The sequence below is a fragment of the Sarcophilus harrisii genome, chromosome 4 (assembly GCF_902635505.1).
Source record: "Sarcophilus harrisii chromosome 4, mSarHar1.11, whole genome shotgun sequence".
In the NCBI taxonomy this organism is placed as follows: Eukaryota; Metazoa; Chordata; class Mammalia; order Dasyuromorphia; family Dasyuridae; genus Sarcophilus; species Sarcophilus harrisii.
In genome coordinates this window covers 10726514-10747442 of record NC_045429.1, presented here as the reverse complement: position 1 = coordinate 10747442, position 20929 = coordinate 10726514, and the positions used below count along the sequence as shown (strand labels likewise).

The 20929-nt window shown below is 40.5% G+C and overlaps 1 protein-coding gene across 18 annotated transcripts in view; it reads left to right on the top strand.

The window, feature by feature from the left end:
• Nucleotides 1-2263: 2263 nt before the first annotated feature.
• The window catches only part of SGIP1 (SH3GL interacting endocytic adaptor 1), a 271977-nt gene continuing 253311 nt past the window's right edge, over nt 2264-20929 (top strand). For all 18 annotated transcript variants that reach the window (XM_031968951.1, XM_031968947.1, XM_031968949.1 and 15 more), the window contains exon 1: nt 2264-2503. In XM_031968951.1, the coding sequence (XP_031824811.1) occupies nt 2428-2503 (76 nt within the window). In that variant the 5' untranslated portion in view covers nt 2264-2427. The remainder of the gene's footprint in view (nt 2504-20929) is intronic.

Here is a 20929-nt window from a genome sequence, read left to right as displayed (position 1 = left end):
TCTAAAAACTGTCCATTCATATCCTTTGCCTATGTATGAATTGTAGAACGACTTTTATTCTTATAAATCTGGCTCACTTTTCTATGTTTTAGAAATGAGGTTTTTATCAGAAACAGGCTGTAAAAATTGTTTCTGCTTCTCTTCTAATCTTGGTTGCACTAGTTTTGTTTGTGCAGAACCTTTTTTAATTTAATGTAATCAAAATTATCTGTTTTGTATTTCATGAATGTTTTCTAGTTCTTCTTTGACCATAAATACCTCCCTTCTTTACTGATTTGACTGGTTTACTATCCCTTGCTCTACTAATTTGGTTATAGTTCCACCCTTTATATCTAAATCATGAACCCATTTTGAACTTATCTAGGTATAGGGTACTAAAATTTGGTCAATGCCTAGTTTTTGGCATACTATTTTACAATTTTTCCAACAATTTTTGTCAAATAGTAAATTCTTATCTCAGAAGTTGTAATCATCAACTATTGTGTCTTGTGTACCTAACCTATTCCACTTTTCCACTACTCTATTTCTTAACTATTACCAAATGGTTTTGATGACTGCCACTTTGTAATATTGTTTTAAATCTGATACAGGTAGGCCACCTTCCTTTGCATTTTTGCATTAATTTCTTTGATATTTTTGAACTTTTCTTCTTCCAGATACATTTTGTTATTGTTTTTTTCTAGATCCATAAAGTATTTTTGGCAGTTTAATTAGTATGGCACCAAATAATAGATTAAATTAGGGAGAATTGGCATTTTTATTATATTAGCTTGGCCTACTCATGAGCAATAGATATTTTCCCAATCAGTTAGATGTAACTTTGTGTGAAAAGTAGTGTCATTGTGTTCATATGGGTCTGGCTTTGTCTTGGTAGGTAGACTCCCAGATATTTTATGTTGTCTATAGTTATTTTTAAATGGGATTTCTCTTTCTATCTCTTGTTGAACTCTCTTAGTAACACATAGAAATATCAAAATTTATGTGGGTTTATTTTATATTCTGCAACTTTATAGTTGATTCTCTAGGACTCTCTAAGTATACCATCATATCATCTGCAAAGAGTGATAGTTTTATTTCTTCATTACCTATTCTAATTCCTTCAATTTATTTTTCTTAAAAAGCAAAATCTTATTCTGATCTAAAGTCAAGTCTGATCTTACTCAACACATTAAAGCACCAAGAGTATAAGAATAAAAATTCATGGGGACTTACTGGCATTCCTATTCCCATTCCTATTCATCACAAATCAAACTGACATATCTATCAAGTACTTACTATGTGCAAGATGCTGTGCTAAGTGATGGGGATGCAAAGATATGATACAAGAGACAGACCGTACCTTCAAACACTTTACAATCTCTTTTGCAGATGGAATGAGGCATCAAGACTTGTCGAAAAGAGAATGTTTCAGTATCATGGAATCAGAGGAATGACAGAACCATGGATCTAATCACATCTGTCTGTCTCTCACATACACACATACATACCTTTTAATAAATTCTTATACTTACTATGTGCAAGATGCTGTGCTAAGTGATGGGGATGCAAAGATAGAATACAAGAGATAGACCATACCCTCAAACACTTTACAATCTCTTTTGCAGATGGAATGAGGCATCAAGACTTGTTGAAAAGAGAATGTTTCAGTATCATGGAATCAGAGGAATGACAGAACCATGGACCTAATCACATCTGTCTGTCTCTCACGTACACACATACATACCTTTTAATAAATTCTTATAACTTAAGGATCAAAGATGTAAACTCTTTTGTTCTTAAAGCTTCCAACACACCTGAAGGGTCATTATCTTTCTTTTCTTACATATTATTCTCCTCTATATGCTACAAGTTCAGACACGTCGGCTTACTCACCATTCCCAGAACACAACGCAAGAACTGAGCACCGTACTCTAGGTGTGGTCCATCCAGAGTAGAAGACATCTCTTGTGTTCTGATTATTGTGCCTTTCTTAGAGTAGGATCAGATAAGAAACTTTTGGCCAAAATATTACAAGTCTGGGCAGAGAAATTACAGTTTTCTGATAGTGAGTTATAGTTTCCTAAATCAGCCAGGTTATTTTCCAAAAGAATAGCTCTCTACCCAATAAAATGAAAAATGATTTCAGTAAAATGAAAAAAAAAATTCTCCATTGTGGGAAGGGCATGACACATGTTATTACCCTCAGTCCAGCTGTGTGATTTACCACAGGATGTTGTCACAGCAATGGCTATTGCTTATGACATCACAGGGTGATAGTGGTGGTCATTTTTAACTGAAGGAAGAGTTGTATTTCTCCTCCAAAGGTAACAGGGATGGACTTAGCCATGGTCCATGGCCATCTGGTTTACTAACAAAGTGGAAGATGGTCAGCCCTAAGAAGGACAAGGAATATCTAAGCAAAGTTGGGGCTCAAGTAAAGGTCCATGGATGGCTCTCTATCAAGACCACATAGATACAATGAGCCATTTTAAGGAGGATGGATCAATACTTCAGAGAAAAGGAGGTAAGAAGGAAGTATTCTGTTAAGATGTTTGAAGTAATGAAAAATAGAAAGAAATTATGTTTGATATATTCCAAACATAATAAGAGGATACTCAAATCTCTCAGCAAAAGAAGGTAAGTTACACATGTAGCCTTAACTTATGCAATGAAACTATTAGAAATAATATGGAAGCAGCAGTGTCTTTCAAAAGGTATTATAAATTGCTTTCAACATACACTAATTGATAGCATACTGGGCTCAGAGCCAAGGAGATCAGGGTTCAAATCTTGTCTCGGATTCCTATTAACTGTGTGACCATTGAGAAATTAATTACTGAGCCCCAGTTTCCCCATGTGTAAGATGGAGATCATCATATTTAAATTGTCAATCATATTATTGCAAGGCTCAGATGTGATATTTCTCAAATACTGCATAAATATCAAAGTATTTTATTTTAATTAGTGTTAAATTTAGCATCAGAATTATAGAACGATAGAATCTCAATTCAAGCCCAACATTTTTAAGAACAAAACTCCCCTCTTAAATCCCCCTTACTTATGAACCTTTGCTAGAGGATGTCTTTTAGGGGAAATTTGCTTTCCTTCCCCACCAAGGAAATCTATTCTTCTCTTCTACTGTTCTAATCATTAGGACATTTTGCCTTAAAATGAACTTTAAAATGAATATCTACTTTTCCAGAATGTCCTTCTCTTCAGTATATTTTAATTACCAGTTATTCCCTCTTTTTTTTTTGGTAACATTTGCTTCTGTGGATTCCAAGTCTTGTATCTTGCCAATTATTTCTGGGTGTAGAGAGAACAATTTTTCACAAATTCCTCTTTTTCAATTCCTTTTTCTCTTTTAAGCCATTCAGATGAATCCTGTGTGATGGCATTCTCTCATGTGAATCTGCAGGATCTTCTGTCTGGGTGTTGATTAATTTTCATTTGTGTTATTGTACATACACACACATATATCCATATTTCTCTGGTTTGATTGTGCTCATGGTTTATAATTTTCTTCTTCCTGAAATCTTTAGTAATTTCAGTCTTTTTCCTTAATTTCCCCTGTTGCTCCCTTTCTGACTCTCCTCTCTAAAGATGGTTTTCTCACATTGTCAGCATCCTTCCACTCTCTGCAATTTGTGGTTCCCGAGCCTTGGTCTTTGCCTCAGATATTTCTGAGTGGGGGGAGTGGGAGCAGAAAGGCTCCAGATAAATACTGGGCTCTTCCTATTAGTCATGTACGTATCCTGCCCCGTCTGTTCTATTGCATATGGAATCTTGGGCAAGTTTCTGCCATTTGGAATTTGGATCTCCGTGGGCCTGGGAGGAAGTCTGGAATGGGTAGGAAGGTCAGGAATTCCATTTCTGTTGGAAGCTCCTAGGGTGGGCTTGCATGTCCTTGCTGTTGGGAGTATGGTGGATGAAAGGGAAATGACTGATGAGTGTTTTTACTTCACTTGGGTTCCTGGAGCCCTAAACCATGGCAAAAGCTGAAGATTGCTTTATATCTTACATATAATTGCTATTTTGAGGGGATTATGAGAATCAGAAAATAGTCCAGTCTTCCACGTGATCCAAAGTCTTTATCTATCATGCAACTTATCCTCATTATCCTTAATTTTACCCTCTGAAACCAATCAAACCAAGTGAAATTTCTCCTCTTTAAGACAACCATTCAAGTAATTGAAGGCAGTCATCATGTTGCCCCCAAGTTCATTTTTCAAGGCCAAACAGGCTCAGTTTTTCTAATAAATGATCCCAAAGCCTGGTCCAAGACCTTTCACCGTGTTCTAGTTCAGCAGTTCTCAACATAAGGTCCTATGACCCCTGGAGATCCTTGAGATTCTTTCCAGAGTTCTGCAAGGCTAAAATAATTTCATAATAGTAAGAAATCTAAATTTCTAAAATGATAAATGGCCAGAGATAAAACAGAAGATCTCTTCAATAATTTTAAAATTCCTTCATGATAGTGTAAAGAGTTCTATATGCCAAAAAGTTGAGAACTTCTACTCAAGCCAGCAAGGAAGTGTCCATAATTTTTTTGAGATTGAACAAAAATTAGATGGATATAAAACAATGAAGCATTTAAGTGGGTCATAAGTCAAGGAAATCAATGCTATGAGAGCTCTGGAGAGCTCCAGATCGTTGAGCAACTGGTTGTTGTATTCCCCACTATTTTGGTGGTTTCCTACTGTTCCTCTTGCTTTCAGAGAAAAATAAAAATTCCTCAGCCTGGCATTCAGGACTATAATCCAACCCTCATCTATCTTTCCACATTTATGTCACATTTTTCTTCTTCCTGTCGGATGACTAGCTTTTCCCCAGCCTCAACATCCCATGTCCCACTTGGTGCATTGGCCCATGATTAGCATCCATTCCCTTTTCCTGCCTACTTCTCCAAATTCTTATCATCTTTCAAGTTTCAAGGTGTCTGGGGTGTTCCAGTATTCCACTGACCAGTGGTCTCATGGATGTGGCTATTTCTTGCAATGATGAAATTGCTTCCATCAATGCTTGCCGAGTCCAAGCAACTTTCTTCCAGCCAGCTTTCATCTCTCTCCTCCCATAACTTCTAGTCTTTCTCATATCTGGCAGACAATGGTAGATACCAACGTACAACAAGGCTGGTCGACTATAATGCTCATTTTTTACTATTTTACGTGGCTAGCTCATCTTTTTTCCCTGTTGAAATGCATCTCTGATGACACTTTTTAATTCTTATCTGCAGTTTTTACACAACCTAGAGTTTCCTCCCCTTATCCTTTTTCCCTCCCTCTTCCTCATTATCTCATATAATAAAGAAGTTTTTTAAAGAAAAAAGAGAAGAGGGAAAAATCTAGGCGTACCAATCAATAAATCAACAAAATGATAATAGCTATAATTTATAAAGCTTTTTAAAGTTTGAAAAATGCCTTCCATATATTATCTCCTTTGATCCTTACAATCCTAGGAGGTAGATATGCTTATTATCTCCATGCTAGAGAGGAGGAAATTGAGGCTGAGAGATTAAAGTGACCTGCTCAGGATCACACTATTAGTGTTTGAAGCAGAATTTAAATGCTCTATTCACTCGCTGAGAAATCTAAAAATAAATGCAATGTTCTATACAACCTGATACTCCCCTCCCTTCCACATGTATACACAGACTTCTTCACCTCTCTCCCATGCTTCCATTAATGAGAGATGGAGAAAGTGGGATGAACCTCTTTCTAAATCTTCTTCTTTGTAAATTCATCATTTACAATTAGGTGTTTGCCCATGGCCGCTACGACCCTCTTATTTGGTCTCTGAGCAGTTCTCAGTACTATGGCATTTCATGACTTGGGACCATCCAACAACACCTGAGGAATATTGATTTATGGGCCTTTCTTTGGGATCATTAAAAAAAAAAACTATATAACTTCTCAAAGTCCATTCAGTCCACTCCATTCCTCCACTGTGGAATCTTGTCCACTGTCCAAGTGACATGGAGAGCCAAGATACATGTACTCCCGGTTAAGCTCCAGAGACCGTCCATCCAATTTCATAATAGATTTTTCTTGTTTTTCCTATAGTCATAATTGGGCCTAGCCCTTTTTAGTGGTAGGGATCTCATTTAGGAGACTACAATGTGCAACAAACTTGAATCTTCCACATGCTCATTTCTGCCTGTGGATGATATTATATTGATTGAGTTCTTCAAATCTTTAGATATCAAACCTCCAGGATATACAAAAACTGGGAGACCCAGAAATGGACATGGCATCCTACAATTATTACTGATGGCCTCTGCTTGCCAAAGAGCATTTTCTTTCTTTTTTTATATAAAACTTTTGATTTCAACACATATGTGTGGATAATTTGACAACACTGACCCTTGCGTAGCTGTGTTTCAGATTTTCCACTCTTTCCCCCCATCTTTTCCCCTAGATGGCAAGGAATCCAATATATGTTAAACATGTTAAAATATATGTTTAATCCAATAGACTCTTGCCGCACAAGAAAAATAAGTTCAAAAAAAAAAGAAAGTAAATGAGTAAGAAAACAAAATATAAGTGAACAACAATAAAAAGACTGAGAATGCTATGTTGGGTCCACATTCAGTTCCCACAACCTCTCTTTGGGTGTAGATGGCTCTATCACAAAATAATTGGAATTTGCTTCAATCACCTCATTGTTGAAAAGAGCCATGTCCATCAGAATTATCATATAATATTGATGTTGCTGTGTACCATGATCTCCTGGTTCTTCACACTTCCCTCAGCATCAGTTCCTGTCAGTCTCTCCAGGCCTCTCTGAAATCATCCTGCTGGTCATTTCTTATAGAACAATAATATTCTATAACATTCATATACCATCACTTATTCAGCCATTCCCCATCTGATGAGCATCCACTCAGTTTCTGGTTTCTGGCCACTACAAAAAGGGCCACCACAAACATTTGTGCACATGTGGGTCCCTTTCCTCCTCTAAGATCTCTTTAGTAGAAACACTGCTGGGTCAAAGGGGATGCACAGTTTGATGGCCCTTTAGGCATAATTCCAGATTGTTCTCCAGAATGGCTGGATCCATTCACTACTCCACCAACAATGTATCAGTGTCCCAGTTTCCCCGCATCCCCTCCAACATTTGTCCTTGTCTTTTTCTGTCATCTTAGCCAATCTGAGAGATGTGTAGTGGTACCTCAGAGTTGTCTTAATTTGCATTTCTCTTTTCAGTAGTGATTTAGAGCATCTTCTCATATGATTAGAAATAGTTTTAATTGGTGGGAAATAATGGTTTCTATTTTTAGAAATATGACTCATTTCCCTCTGTATTTGACAAATGTGACTTTTATCAATAAAACTTGCTGTAAACTTTATTCCATTTTCCTGTTTTGCTTCTTAATTTTGGTTTTTCATCTTGTGATGTTTTCTCTCTCATTTAGTCATAAATCCTTTTCTTATCCAGAGATTTGATAAGGACATTTTTCCATGACTCTCTAATTTATTTATAATATCATCCTTTATGTCTAAATCATGTATCCATTTTGACTTTATCTTGGTATGCTGTGTAAGATGGTCTGTGCTTAGTTTCTGCCAAACTTGTTTTCAATTTTCCCAGCAATTTTTGTAAAATGTTGAGTCCTTACACAAAAATCTTGAGTCTTTCAGTTTATCACACACTAAATTATGGTGATCATTTACTATTGTGTATTAGGGATTTCTTAACCAGCACTAGATTGTTTTGTGATCATTGCTTTGTAATATAATTTGAAATCTGGAACTCCTAGGCCATGATCCATGATCCTTCACCTTTTTTTGAAACCTTTATATTCTTGACCTTTTATTCTTCCAAATAAATTTTTGTTTTGTTATTGTATTATTATTATTTTTCCCACCACTATAAAAATAATTCAGTGATAGTTAATTGGTATGGCACTGAATAAGGAAATTAATTTAGGTAAAATAGTCATTTTTTATATTGGCTCAGTCTACCCATAATCAATGGATATTTCTCCAATTGTACATCCAGCTGTCTTTGTGTGAAAAGTGATTTGCAATTTTATTCATTTGCTCCCTGGCTGTGTTGAAGAAGTAAACTCCAAAGTGTTTTATAGTATCTGCAGTTATTTTAGGTGGAATTTTTCTAAATCTGGGTTTTGCTAGTACCATATAGGAATAATGATGATTTGCGTGGCTTTATTATAGCTTATAAACTTTGATGAAGCTGTTCATTGTTTCAACTAATTTTTTAATTGGTTCTCTGAGATTCTCTAAATATACCATCATATTATCTGTAAAGAATGGCATTTTTATTTCTTCACTTACTAGTTTATAATTTCTTTATCTTGCCTTATTGCTATAGCTAACATTTCTAGTACAATATTTAATAATAGTGTTGATAATAGCCTCCCTTTCTTTTATCCCTAATCTTTTTGGAAAGCTTTTTAGCTTATCTGCATTATATATAATGCTTGCTGGTAGTTTTAGACAGATATCACTTCCCATTTTAAGAAAGGCTCCATTGATTCATGTTATGTTTTAAAATATTGTATTTTGGCATTGTATTTTGTCAAAGGCCTTTTCTGCATCTATTGATATATATATATTTTTTTCTTATATGGACAAGTATGCTAATAGTTTTCCTAATATTAAACCAGCCTTACTTTCCTGATAAAATTCCACCTAGTCACAGTGTATAATCTTTGTGTGGTATATTTGCTGTATAGCTCTTGCTGGCATTTAGAAAAAAAATTGCATCAATATTCATAAAAGAAATTAGTCTAAATTTTCTTTCTCTGCTTTTGCTCTCCTTGGTATAAGCATTAAAACATATCCATGTCTTAAAAGAAATTTCTTAGGACTCATTTGCCTATTTTATTCAAATAGTTTATACACTATTGGGATTGATTGTTTCTAAATGCTTGATAGAATTCACTTGTAAATTCATTTGGCTCTGAAGATTTTTTTCTGAGGGAAATCATTTATGGTTAATTCTATTTCTTTTTGTAAGATAGTATTTAAATGATCTATTTCCTCTTCTGTTAATCTGGACAGTTTATATATATATATATTGTAAATATTCATCCATTTTATTTAGATTTTCAGTTTTGTTGGCATATAATTGAGCTCAATAGCACTAATGATTGCTTTATTTTCATCTTCATTGCTGTTGTATTTGTTCTTTTCTTTTTGATATTAGAAATTTGATTTTCTCCCATCTTTTATTGTTTTAGGTCCCAAAAAACTAACTCCTGATTTTATTTTTTAATTCAGTGGTTGTTGTATTGTTGTTTTACCTTCAATTTTATTAAGCTCTCCTTTGATTTTTCAAATTTCTTTTTGGTGTTTAATTGGAGATTTATATTTTGTTCTTTTTATAGGATTTTTTTAAAGTTGTGTCCAAATCATTAATCTACTCTTGATTTTGTTAGTCTATTTTCTTAAAAAAGCATTTAGAAATGTAGAATTTCTGCCCCTTTCATTTTTTCCCCTTGAAGAGATTATATTCAGTTTTGCTGAATAAATTATTTTTGAATGGTAAATCCATCTCTTTTGCCTTCTGATATATGTGTATTCTGATATACTTGAAGCCCCCTGATGCTTTAATGTAGCTCCTAAATCTTGTGTGAATCCTAACTGTGGCTTCATAGTATTTGAATTATTTTCTTCTGGCTTTTTGAAGTATTTTCTCTTTAACCAGAGAGCTGTGGGATTTGGCAACAATATTCTTGAGAGTCTTCATTTTGTGATGTCTTTCAGGTATTGACTGATTCTTTTGATTTCTATTTTACTTTCTGGTTCTAGAATATTGGAATAGTTTTTCTTGATAATTTCTTGAAATAATGATGTTGAGGTTCTTCCAAGTAGTGACTTTCGGGTAATCCAATAATTCTTAAATGATCTCTCCTTGATCTCTCTACCAGGTCAGTTATTTTACCACAAGATATTTCACTTTTTTTTGTTTTTTCATGCTTTTGACTTTGTTTTATTGTGCCTTGATGTCTTTTAGAGTCATTACTTCCACTTTCCCAAGTGTAATTTTTAAGAAGTTATTTTCATCAGCAGCATTTTTCCATTTGGTCAATGTCATTTTCTTTGATATTTTTGATGCCTCTTTTACCAAGCTGTTAAATGTCTTTTCATAATTTTCTTCATTTCTCTCCTTTCTTTACCTATTTTTTCTTCTTTGATTTTGGAAATCATTTTAGCTCTCTCAGAAATTTTTGTTGGGTTTTATATGCAATTGACATTTTTTCTGAGGCTTTGCTTGTAGCTGTTTTGACTTCATTATCCACTTCTGAGTTTGTGTCTTGATCTTCTCTAACACCAATAATAGCTTTTTATGGTAGAGTTATTTCCTTTCCTTTCTTTTCTTTTTTGGCTCATTTCTCCAGCCTTTTTTTCTTGATTTTAAACATTTCTTCAAAGTTAAGCTCTGTTGATGAGGGAGGATTCTGGGAAGATGGCAGAGTAGGTCAGTACATTTCTAGGTCTCCAGGTTTCCCCCAGAAACAGAAAAATTTGCAGCTGCTTCATCCATCATCAAACTCTCCTCTTTGGTAGTTTCACTTGTGGTTCTGATTGTGCCCAGAATAGTCTGATTCTCTGATTCTCTTTAGTAAAAGAGAAGATAAAGCTGCAGGTCAGTTTTACAAGCTATCTGCTTTTTCATTTCTTTATTTAAAAGCAACTTTGGTTGGTGTCTTTATATCACACTTATTTCTGGATGCTTTTCCCCTGTGCTCATTTCTACCCTGGTGGGAACTGAACTTCTCCTAATAAAGAAAATAAGCTCATAAACAATTCATACAGCGATAACTAACAACACACAGAATTCTCTGCCCTCCGATTCCCTGTGCCTCTGCTGATTTCATTGTCCATTTTCCCTTTGCTCATTTATGATTTTGAGTTTTATTTTATATCATGTTCTTATCTCAGGTCCATCTTCTCTGTCTTAGCCCACTTCCACTTTCTCCTGGAAGTCATTGAATACGGTAATAACAATAGCAACAATTGCATTTGCATCATCACTTCAAGGTTTGCAGGAATATTGTGCATGTTATCCGGGGGTTGACTGAATTGAAGGGTCTGTCAGGTTTTTATTGATCTCCTTCATTCTCCATGATGATTGTGCCATATAAAGTTATTTTCCTGCTTATCCTTATCAGAAGCCCTGCTCAGGGAGATGGCCGGTGGGGGCTCAGTTGTTTATAGAGCCCAGTTCCTCCAAACGCCTCCATGAAAAGAACCCACATCTTTTGGTCTTCTTGACACAGCCTTCCTAGGGACTGATTCCTGATAAACTCGCATTTCCCTTGTATTGAATATCTTTAAAAAATGTATTTATGATCATGTTTGTTGTCATAAACTACCCCAGATGCAAAAACTACTGAGTATGGTCCTGTATGTTTTCTGATTTCTGATTTCATGATTTTTCTGAGAAAGTCACAAGACCCTACAGTCACATATTTGGATCTGGACCTTGAAGGGCATCTACTCCAACTTGCTCAGTTTGGAGATAAGGAAACAGAGACCAGAATCCAACACTGGGTCCACCACATTGCTCAGTCAATTTGGATGGGGGGAGCAAGTCCTCCATTGACATGGCACTGTTGATCACAGGACACCCCCCCCGAAGTATATCAATAATTCAGTGAATGTTCATGGGAGAAGGGGAAGTTCCAGAGCCAGAAGGGACCTTGGAGACCATTGAGTCCAATCCCCTCACTTTATAGCCGAGAAGGCCAAATAAAGTCCAAGGCGGTGATTGATGATAGAAGCCATGTTGTACTTGGACCCCCTTCTGCCTCTCGGAACGCCGGTCCATTATCATGGGGGAGATGGGAAAGGTTGAGTTTGTATTTATTTCTATTTCTTGGGTTGCCTAGTATCCAACCTTCTGCAGATAAGCGCCTCCTTATTTTTCCGGCTGCCTCTGAGATCGCTAATACATTCTGTCACCAGGGACGTGCTTGGCGTCCTTCCAGGTGGGTAAGGCTTGCCAGAGCTTGTGTTCCTCTAGCAGAGCCTTGGAGAACCTTGGGTCACCTCTCCACCATGAGCCAAGGAAGCAAAGATTGATTTGGAGGGCTGAAGGTCTCCCGAAGAGTCCGGCTTCTTGTTTTAAATCAAAAGGGAAAAAAAAAGATGAAGGGAACACTTTCCCTTGGTGTAATATAAAAGGGGAAAATGGCTATTTAAAAAGAGATTCATTTATTTTTGTTTCTCCCCAAAAGACAGTAATTTAAGAAAGCCTAGAGCTTTTTCTTGTGGGTCAGTGACCAGCAATGAAACAAAAATACTTAAAACTTGATCCAGAGCAAAACATTACTTAGGCAAACATTTGTGGGAAGACAAGGAGTTTTGGAATTCTGTGATTGATGATCTCAGTTCAGTGGTAATGGCCTTCCATTTCTTTGCTTTTTAATCTTCTAAGGCCAGGCTTCTTAAACCTTTTCTACTCGCAACCCTTTTTTGCCTGAAAAACTTTTACATGACCCCAGGTATACAGGTATATAAAACAGGTATACAGATGAAACATTTATGGATGATAAATTGTAGTTTCATGACCCCCTCATTCAGCTACTAGACCCCAGATAGGGCTATAAATCAGTTTAAGAAGCTAGACTTTAAGCCACTTCTTCGGAAATCAGAGGACATGATTTCAAATCCTGCCTCCGACACTATGTTCTAGAACAAGTCATTTAAATCCCTATGTATCTTGGTTTGTTTACTTGGCGATGAGGGGAGAAGGGCAGAGTAAACAGTCTCTGGATCTGTGATCCTAGAATCCTGTGTATCATGTAATTATTAGGCATATTTAGGGGGGATTCTGATAATTCTGTTCCTACAAAGGAGAGAGAGCATCGTGTGATGAATAGAGTGTAGGATGAACATGCCATGGGTAAGATGCATGGCAAAATCAAATGTCATTTATAAATGGTTAGCCAGGATCAAGTCTCAGCCTCAGTTTCCACCCCTGTAAAATGGGGTTTATGATATTTGTAGGATCCACCCTTCAGAAGCTCAAATGAAGTAGCAAACATAGTGCTTTGCAGCCACTACAATCCATGTAAAAAACCTCATCGTTATTATCATTATATGTAAAGATGAGATGTCCTTGCATGGGAAATAATACTTAATAAAGATCTGTATGAGAAATTCATAGGATCATGGCTTCTAGAGATCATTTGTCCATCCTCCTGCCCCCCTAATTTAAAGGTCGAGAATAATGAGAGCCTGAGAAGTGGTTGCTTGTCCAAAGTGGGGGAGAGTTATGATTGACAGCCAGGTCACCTGACTCCAAAGCCAAGAGCCTTTCCGCTGTGCCACGCTGAGGTAGCTCAACCCCTTCTGGGCTCCAGGAACGGAGCCACAATGTGGTGCAATGCAAAGGGCACGGGCTCTGTGACTTATGTGCAATACCTGGAAGAAATCAGTGAATGGTCCGGGTCTCCGTTTTCTCCTTAGTAAAGTGATGGGGTTTGACGATGGCCCCCTCCCTGTCTGCGTCTGTCCCTCTGTGTCACATCTGCCACAAGTCCAGACATTTAACCCAGAATCTCCTGGGACTGGATTTTCTGGTCCGTGTTATCTCCTCTCCACCTTCACAATGATAACCAGGGCCAGGATTGTCTGTCTGATAAGTCAGCATTCCCTGACGAAGCGTGTCTCAGAGGCAGTGAGCGATGGGACCAGCAAGTTGGAGATAAGGAAGAAATTGGCAGGGACTGTTCTTTCTTCCTAATTATTTTGGGGAGATCTGCCAGAAGTCCAAGGGACTCCAGTGCGTCCAAATGGGAGAAAAGAGGAGCTTTGCCCTTTCTGGGTAAAGGGCGTGATGGGGGAGGCTTCAGGGAAGGTCACCCCAAGGGCCCAGGGAAGGTGGAATCAGCCTGCTAGTGAGAACCCAGAGAGGGATGGGCAGGAGGGGAGGGGGGAGATAAGGGAGGTGAGGGAGTCCTGCCGGGCCGGTCAGGGACCAGACCCAGCTCCTCCCATGGTCCCAGCCACTCCCGCCTCCCTCAGACGGTTCCTGGAAACACCAAGATTGCCGTCACCCCAGACCCCCACAGCTAGAGGTGGAAGGCGGCCAGAGAAAGCGCAGGCCGGGGCAAAGGTACCAAAACGGTGAAGTGGGGAAGCTTGCGGGCCCCATCTGTGAACCGGGCCAGGGAAGGTGTGGTCTGGAACCAGGAGCAGGCCCAGGCCCTGGGGAAGGAAGGCTGCAAAGCCTGGGTTGGAGCTGCAGACACGCAGGGGCCCCGTGGCAGCTGCTGCCCAGCAAGGATGCCAAAGGGGGAAACTTGGAGGCTCCAAAGGGAATCACATCCACCACCTTCAGCTGATGAGAGGTTTGCTTAGGGCAGAGCTTCCTAACTAATGCAGGGTCTGGGAGATTTTGTGTACGTCCATAAACACGCGACGTACATATAATATACACTCAAATATATATCCACACTTATATACATATACATGTACGTAGGTCATATGTGTGAATACAATACATATATAACATATATTTTAGGCAATGATCGGATCTCAGAAAACTCTGCCTTCGCCATCTTGTGGCTGGTGTGGGGATGGTCACCATCCCAGGCAGCTTGAGTCTAATTTTCTGTCTCTTTCTTAACCAAAGTCCTGCTGTTCATTTTCTTCTTGTCCCTGACTTTGGGCCATTTTCATTCCACCTCTTTTGGATGTCTCCATCCCTCAGCCGCCTCTCACTCTGGAGTGTCTCCTGGCCCCTGGGGTCTCCTCCCCCGGAACCATCCCTTCACCCCGGGGCCTTGGAACACGGGAGGAGCTTTCCTCCATCCCCAGCCCCCTTCTCCTGTGCCTCCATCTGGGAGGGTCCCGGAGAGCGACGCCCAGAGACAGCATCCCTGCCAACAGGAGGCAGCCATGGCAGCCACAGCCAGATGCAATTTCCCCGGGTGATTGGTGAAGCTTTAGCTCTGGTCTACAAAGGTGGGCCCGGCCCGTGCCCTAGCACAGAGCCTGGCCCGTCCGAACAGCTTGTCTCCTTCCTTCCTTTTCTGAAGGGGAGGGGAATCACAGTCTTGAGACCCCTATGTTCATCCCCATCTCTCTTCATCACTGAACAAGTGGAACTGGCCTGGATCATCTCATTGTTGGAGAGAGCCATGTCATTGTTCATCATTGTTGAAGTGTATAATGATCTCCTGGTCCTGCTCACTTCCCTCAGCATCAGTTCATGTCTCTCCAGGCCTCCCTGAAATCCCCCCGCTGGTCGTTTCTTACAGAACAAGAATATTCCACAACATTCATAGACCAGAACTCAGCCATTCCCCACTGATGGGCGTCCCTCAGTTTCCAGTTTCTAACCACGACACAAAGAGCCACAGATGTTTCTGCCTGTAGACACACAGATCTTGAGCTTGGCCGGCATTCCCCCTTGGGCCGTGCTCTTCCCTCTGTGTTCTCCGGCTTCTCAAAAGGACAAAACCGGCAGTCTTTCATCAAGGACAACTTGGGCATCTAGAGGCCATTGAGGATACAGTGCTGGGGCTGGGTCAGGAAGACCTGAACTCAAGCCTAGCCTTAGTCCCTTACCGGCTGGGCAAGTTACCCCTGCCAGCCTCAGTTTCCTGCTTTGTAAAACAGGGATATAATAGCACCTACACTTCAGGATTGTTGTGAGGATCAGACCTTAGGAGGGGACTTAGCACAGCACCTGGCCCAAGGCAGGCTTAATTTTAAACTAGCTGTGATGGTGAAGCTGAGAATGAGAAGCCAAGGAGGAGATGGAAGGACAGAGCAAAGGGAGCCCCGGTGCTTCGGCCGTTAGCTCTCATCTGCTAAAGCTGTATCAGTCGTCGCCTCCTGGACCGTGTGGTAGGATCACAGAAGCACAGATGGAGAACTGCGAGGGACCTCGTGGGCCAATGAGCCTGACCTGCTCTGTCCATAGGAGCCCAGACTGGCTTACCAAGAGTTCTTCCTTGTCTGTCACCCTCACTTTCTGGGACCAAACTAAAAATTAAGAATCAAGTCAAATGGTTAGAGCACTCAGATACCGAATATTTCCTGGGCAAGTCACTTGACCCCAGTTGTCTCAGCAAAAAAAAAAAAAAAAAAAAAAAACAGTCAAGTCAAGAATTAAAAGGGCCATGTGGGCCCATTGTCCTGGACAGGTAGGTTTGCGGGTGCGCCTGCTGTATTCCCTCGGGGTCACAGCCAGCTGGAAGAAAAGCAAGCCCTTCTCACCTCGAGGAATGAGATTTGTGTGTGTTTGTACATGTCCATTTGTGTGTGTGTATACACAGACATATCTACCTATATACAAACATATACAGACATATCTATCTATATCTAATCCATGTCTCTACATGCCCATACACGTGTTTACATGTAAGTCCACCGTGGCCCTTCTCTCTCTCTCTCAGGCTCAGAGCTGTAATCGGTGCAGGCCTTGTCCCGTGGCTCCATCCCTCAGCTCTGTCCCATGGCTCTGTCCCACGGCTCTGTCCCTCGGCTCTCTCCCTTGGCACCCTCAGAGGTAGGGCGGTGTTCCCCTCACTATTTGTCTTGCATTCCCCATCTCCACCACCCATGTGGCCACATACAGGAGCCTCCCATCCCATCATCCCTGCAGCTCCCAGAGTCTCACATGAGCTTGACGATCCCTCCCAGCTCTAAATAGATAGCAATGCTAACAGTGGGTGGCAACTCGGCCCCTACTGCAGTTTAAGTCAATCAGTTGGCAGTTATTTAATGATCATGTGGCAGATGCTGAGACAAAGGCAGATGCTGAGACAAAGGCTCCCGCAGAGAGCACCAGGGTGGTCCTTCCGCTGGTCTCTGGAGTCCAGAACCCCTCCCTCCGTTTTCCCCCTTTTCTCCGCATCCTTCTCCATTGTCCCAAGAGCTGCCATGGGACTGAGCATCAGTGACAGGTTTTCACTTGGCCCCTTCCAAGCCACATCTTCCAGAGAAGGCCTTGGGGTTCACACGATGAAGAACTGCCTCATGGGTGTCTGATCCCGCTGTAGCCCTAGGGAGAGCAACAGCGATGTGCCGGGGTGCCTTTGGGGCGCCGGCTGGAATCTGGGGGAGGAAGCAGGAAGACCGCCGCCACGAGCCCTTTGCCATTCCTCACCCGCATCCCGGGCATCCTGATGACTTGGAGGTTGCCAGACCTCCTTGGTGGAAGCAGAGTCATCGGGGTCACCCCAGAAAGCAGAACGGCAGGTCTGGCCCCCCTCCCTCGCGCTGTCCCCAGGAGAGGGAACAGACTCCTGCTTGAATAGGGAGCAGAGACACGGACGTCCCAGAACTGACCTGGGCCCCACAAGGACAAAACCGTCTTCCTCTGTCCCAGGGGCCCCAGAGTAATGGCTCAGACACAATGGCTGTTTAGGAAGGTCATTGCTTCTGTGGGAAGAGGGAAGATAAGTCATCGCCATTCTGGGTCTTTTTTCTTCTTTTGGAAGTGGGGAATAAATAAAATCCTGGCATATCACTTATTACTAACAATATTATTGAGGGCAGCCGGGGAGCACCATGGCTGGTATTGGACCAATCCTCATCTTCCTGAGTTCAAATCTGGCCTCAAGGCTCTGGACAAGTCACTTCACCCTACCTGCCTCAGTTTCCTCCTGTGTAAAATGAGCTAGAGAGAGGGAAATGGCCAACCATTCTAGTCTATTTGCCAAGGAAACCCTAAATGGGGTCACAAAGCTGACTGAACAATAAAATATAATTGCACTTAAGCAATGACAGATGCAAATAACTCAAGAGAAAGCTGGGAAGACATTAAAATTGTGTCAAGTAAAATGAGCAGAACAAGGAAAACAAGATGACACCCTCACACGAAGCAGAAATTCTGGCTGATTATGTAGCCCAGTCTTAGCTCTAAAGGAGAGAGGAACAAGCACACACACCTGCCTTTCCTCTGAGCAGTGGGAAATTAGGGATAAAAACCACTTTTTTTGGGGGGGGGCGTGAAACCATGTCTACTGATTCAGTTTAGTCTTTTTCCCTCTATTATATGGGAATATCTAATGGAGTAGGGGAAAGAGTACCATGAGAAACCTGAAGTTAGCAATAAAACAACAAATATTAAAGTCTTCTTTAAGCTTCTTTAAGTTCTCTTCAGACTCTGAAACTCCACAAGATCTGAACCACTCAGGATCAAAGCCAGGCTGGTTGCCAAGCCCAGTTAGGATTCCATCCTATCTGACATGACAATGGCATCGACAAACGGTGGGAAGGATAGGACGCTAAGTGCAAAGGGCCGGGAGGATAAAGTGATATGACAACGTGTCATCGTCTGTCCTGTAACGGTTGAGTGACCCTGGCCAAGACACCCGGCCTCTCGGTGCTCCTTTAAGATTACAAATTACAGAAAAGGTTGCCAGCCTGGTAGAGGGATTTATTTAGGAAATCACAGGGGCTGCCCATAGTCCTGTCTCTAAATGGGACATTTAGGAAGAAGGCTTGTGGCCGAGTGGAGCAAAAGCTGAAGCAGAAAGACCCCACTTCTGCCTCTGTCACAAAACAACTTTGCCCTCCTAGGACAGAGCTCCCTAAACTTTCCACTTGGGACCGCTTTGTGCCCAAGAACTTCTCATGCAACCCAGGGTATATAGGTGTGAAAAAAAGGCACGAGACTCATTTATTGATAATCAGTCATAACCCCCACATTCAGTCGCATGGCCCCATAGGGGGTCATGACCCAAAGTTTAAGAAGCTTTTCTCTAGGCAACTCTTCTGAAGACTATTAAGTTGGAAAGACAAAACCTATCTGTGATGGTGGAGGGAGCTTCCTAATCTGGGAGCTCCTGCCTCAAGGAAATCATAAATCCAACTCTGTCTATCCACTGTCAGGGCCAGAGGTTCCAAGGGGAAGGGTCAGTGTTGGAAATAGGAGAATTCTATCTGTCTAATCACTTGTAAGTCTAAGGGCTGCCATCTTATTTTCCAGTCCTATTGTTACTGATGTACTGTGTAATACCTGGTTTGCACCTTCTCCTTCCTTCCCTCTCATCTCCTCTCCTCTTTCTCTTTCCCTTTCTCTCTCTGTCTCTGTCTCTCTCTCTCTCTCTCTGTCTCGCTGTTTCTCTCTCTCTCTGTGTCTCTCTCTTTCTCTCTGTCTCTCTCTCTCTCTCTCTCTCTCTGTCTCTTTTTCTCTCTCTCTCTCTCTTCTCTCTCTTTCTCTGTCTCTCTGTCTGTCTCTCTCTCTGTCTCTGTCTCTCTCTCTCTCTCTGTCTGTCTCTGTCTGTCTCTCTCTCTCCCTTCCTCCCTCCCTCTCTCTATCTCAGCCTCTCTCTCTCCCCCTCTCTCTATCTCCCCCCACACCTCTCTCTCTGTCTTCCCCCCCCTCTGACTTTCTGTCTCTGTCTCTCTCTGTCTGTCTCTCCTCCCCTCTCTCTGTCTATCCCCCCGCACCTCTCTCTCTTCCTATCCCCCCCACACCGCTCTGTCTCTGTGTCTGTCTCTCAATTTTGCTTTTGATTGCCTCACTAGATTGCCCTTTAGCCTTTTTTTTATTATAGTAACTTTTTATTGACAGAATCCATGCCTGGGTAATTTTTTTTACAACATTATCCCTTGCTCACTTCTTTCATTTTCCCTCCACCTTCCACCTCCTCTAGATCAACATCCTATATATTTGAATATGTCCTAGTATATCCTAGATACAATTTATATTGGAATCCAAACATTTTCTTTTGTACAGGGAGAATTGATTCAGAAAGGTAGTAATAACCGGAAGAAAAACAAAAATACAAAACTTTACATTCATTTCCCAATGTTTTCTTTAGGTGTAGCTGCTTCTGTCCATCATTGATCAATTGAAACTAATTAGGTCTCTTTGTCAAAGAAATCCACTTCCATCAGATTACATCTTCATACAGTATCGTTGTTGACGTATATAATGATCTTTTGGTTCTGCTCATTTCACTTACCATCAGTTCATGTAATTCTCTCCAAGCTTCTCTGTATTCATCCTGCTGGTCGTTTCTTACAGAACAATAATATTCCATAACATTCATATACCACAATTTACCCAACCATTCTCCAACTGATGGGCATCCGCTCAGTTTCCAGCTTCTAGCCACTACAAACAGGGCTGCCACAAACATTTTGGCACATACTGGTCCCTTTCCCTTCTTTAGTATCTCCTTGGGGTATAAGCCCAGTAGAAACACTGCTGGGTCAAAGGGTATGCACAGTTTGATAACTTTTGGGGCATAATTCCAGATTGCTCTCCAGAATGGTTGGATTCGTTCACAGCTCCACCAACAATGTATCAGTGTCCCAGTTTTCCCGCATCCCCTCCAACATTCATCATTATTTTTTCCTGTCATCTTAGCCAATCTGACAGGTGTGTAGTGGTAACTCAAAGTTGTCTTAATTTGCATTTCTCTGATTAATAATGATTTGGAACACTCTTTCATATGAGTGGTAATTATTTCAATTTCATCATCTGAAAATTGTCTGTTCATATCCTTTGACCATTTATCAATTGGAGAATGGCTTGGTTTCTTATAAATTAGAGTCAGCTCTCTATATATTTTGGAAAATGAGGCCTTTATCAGAACCTTTAACTGTGAAGATGTTTTATTTGTTTGCTTCCCTTCTAATCTTTTTACATTAGTTTTGTTTGTACAGAAGTTTTTAATTTGATGTAATCAAAATTTTCTATTTTGTGATCAATAATGGTCTCTACTTCGTCGTTAGTCACAAATTTCTTCCTCTTCCACAAGTCTGAGAGATAAACTATCCTTAATTTCCTCAATTTGTTTATAATCTCGTTCTTTATGTCTAAATCATGGACCCATTTTGATCTTATCTTGGTATACGGTGTTAAGTGTGGGTCCATGCCTAATTCTCCATACTAATTTCCAGTTATCCCAGCGTTTTGTCAAATAATGAATTCTTATCCCAAAAAGTGAGGATCTTTGGTTTGTCAAACACTAAATTGCTATAGTTGACTATTCTGTCTTGTGAAC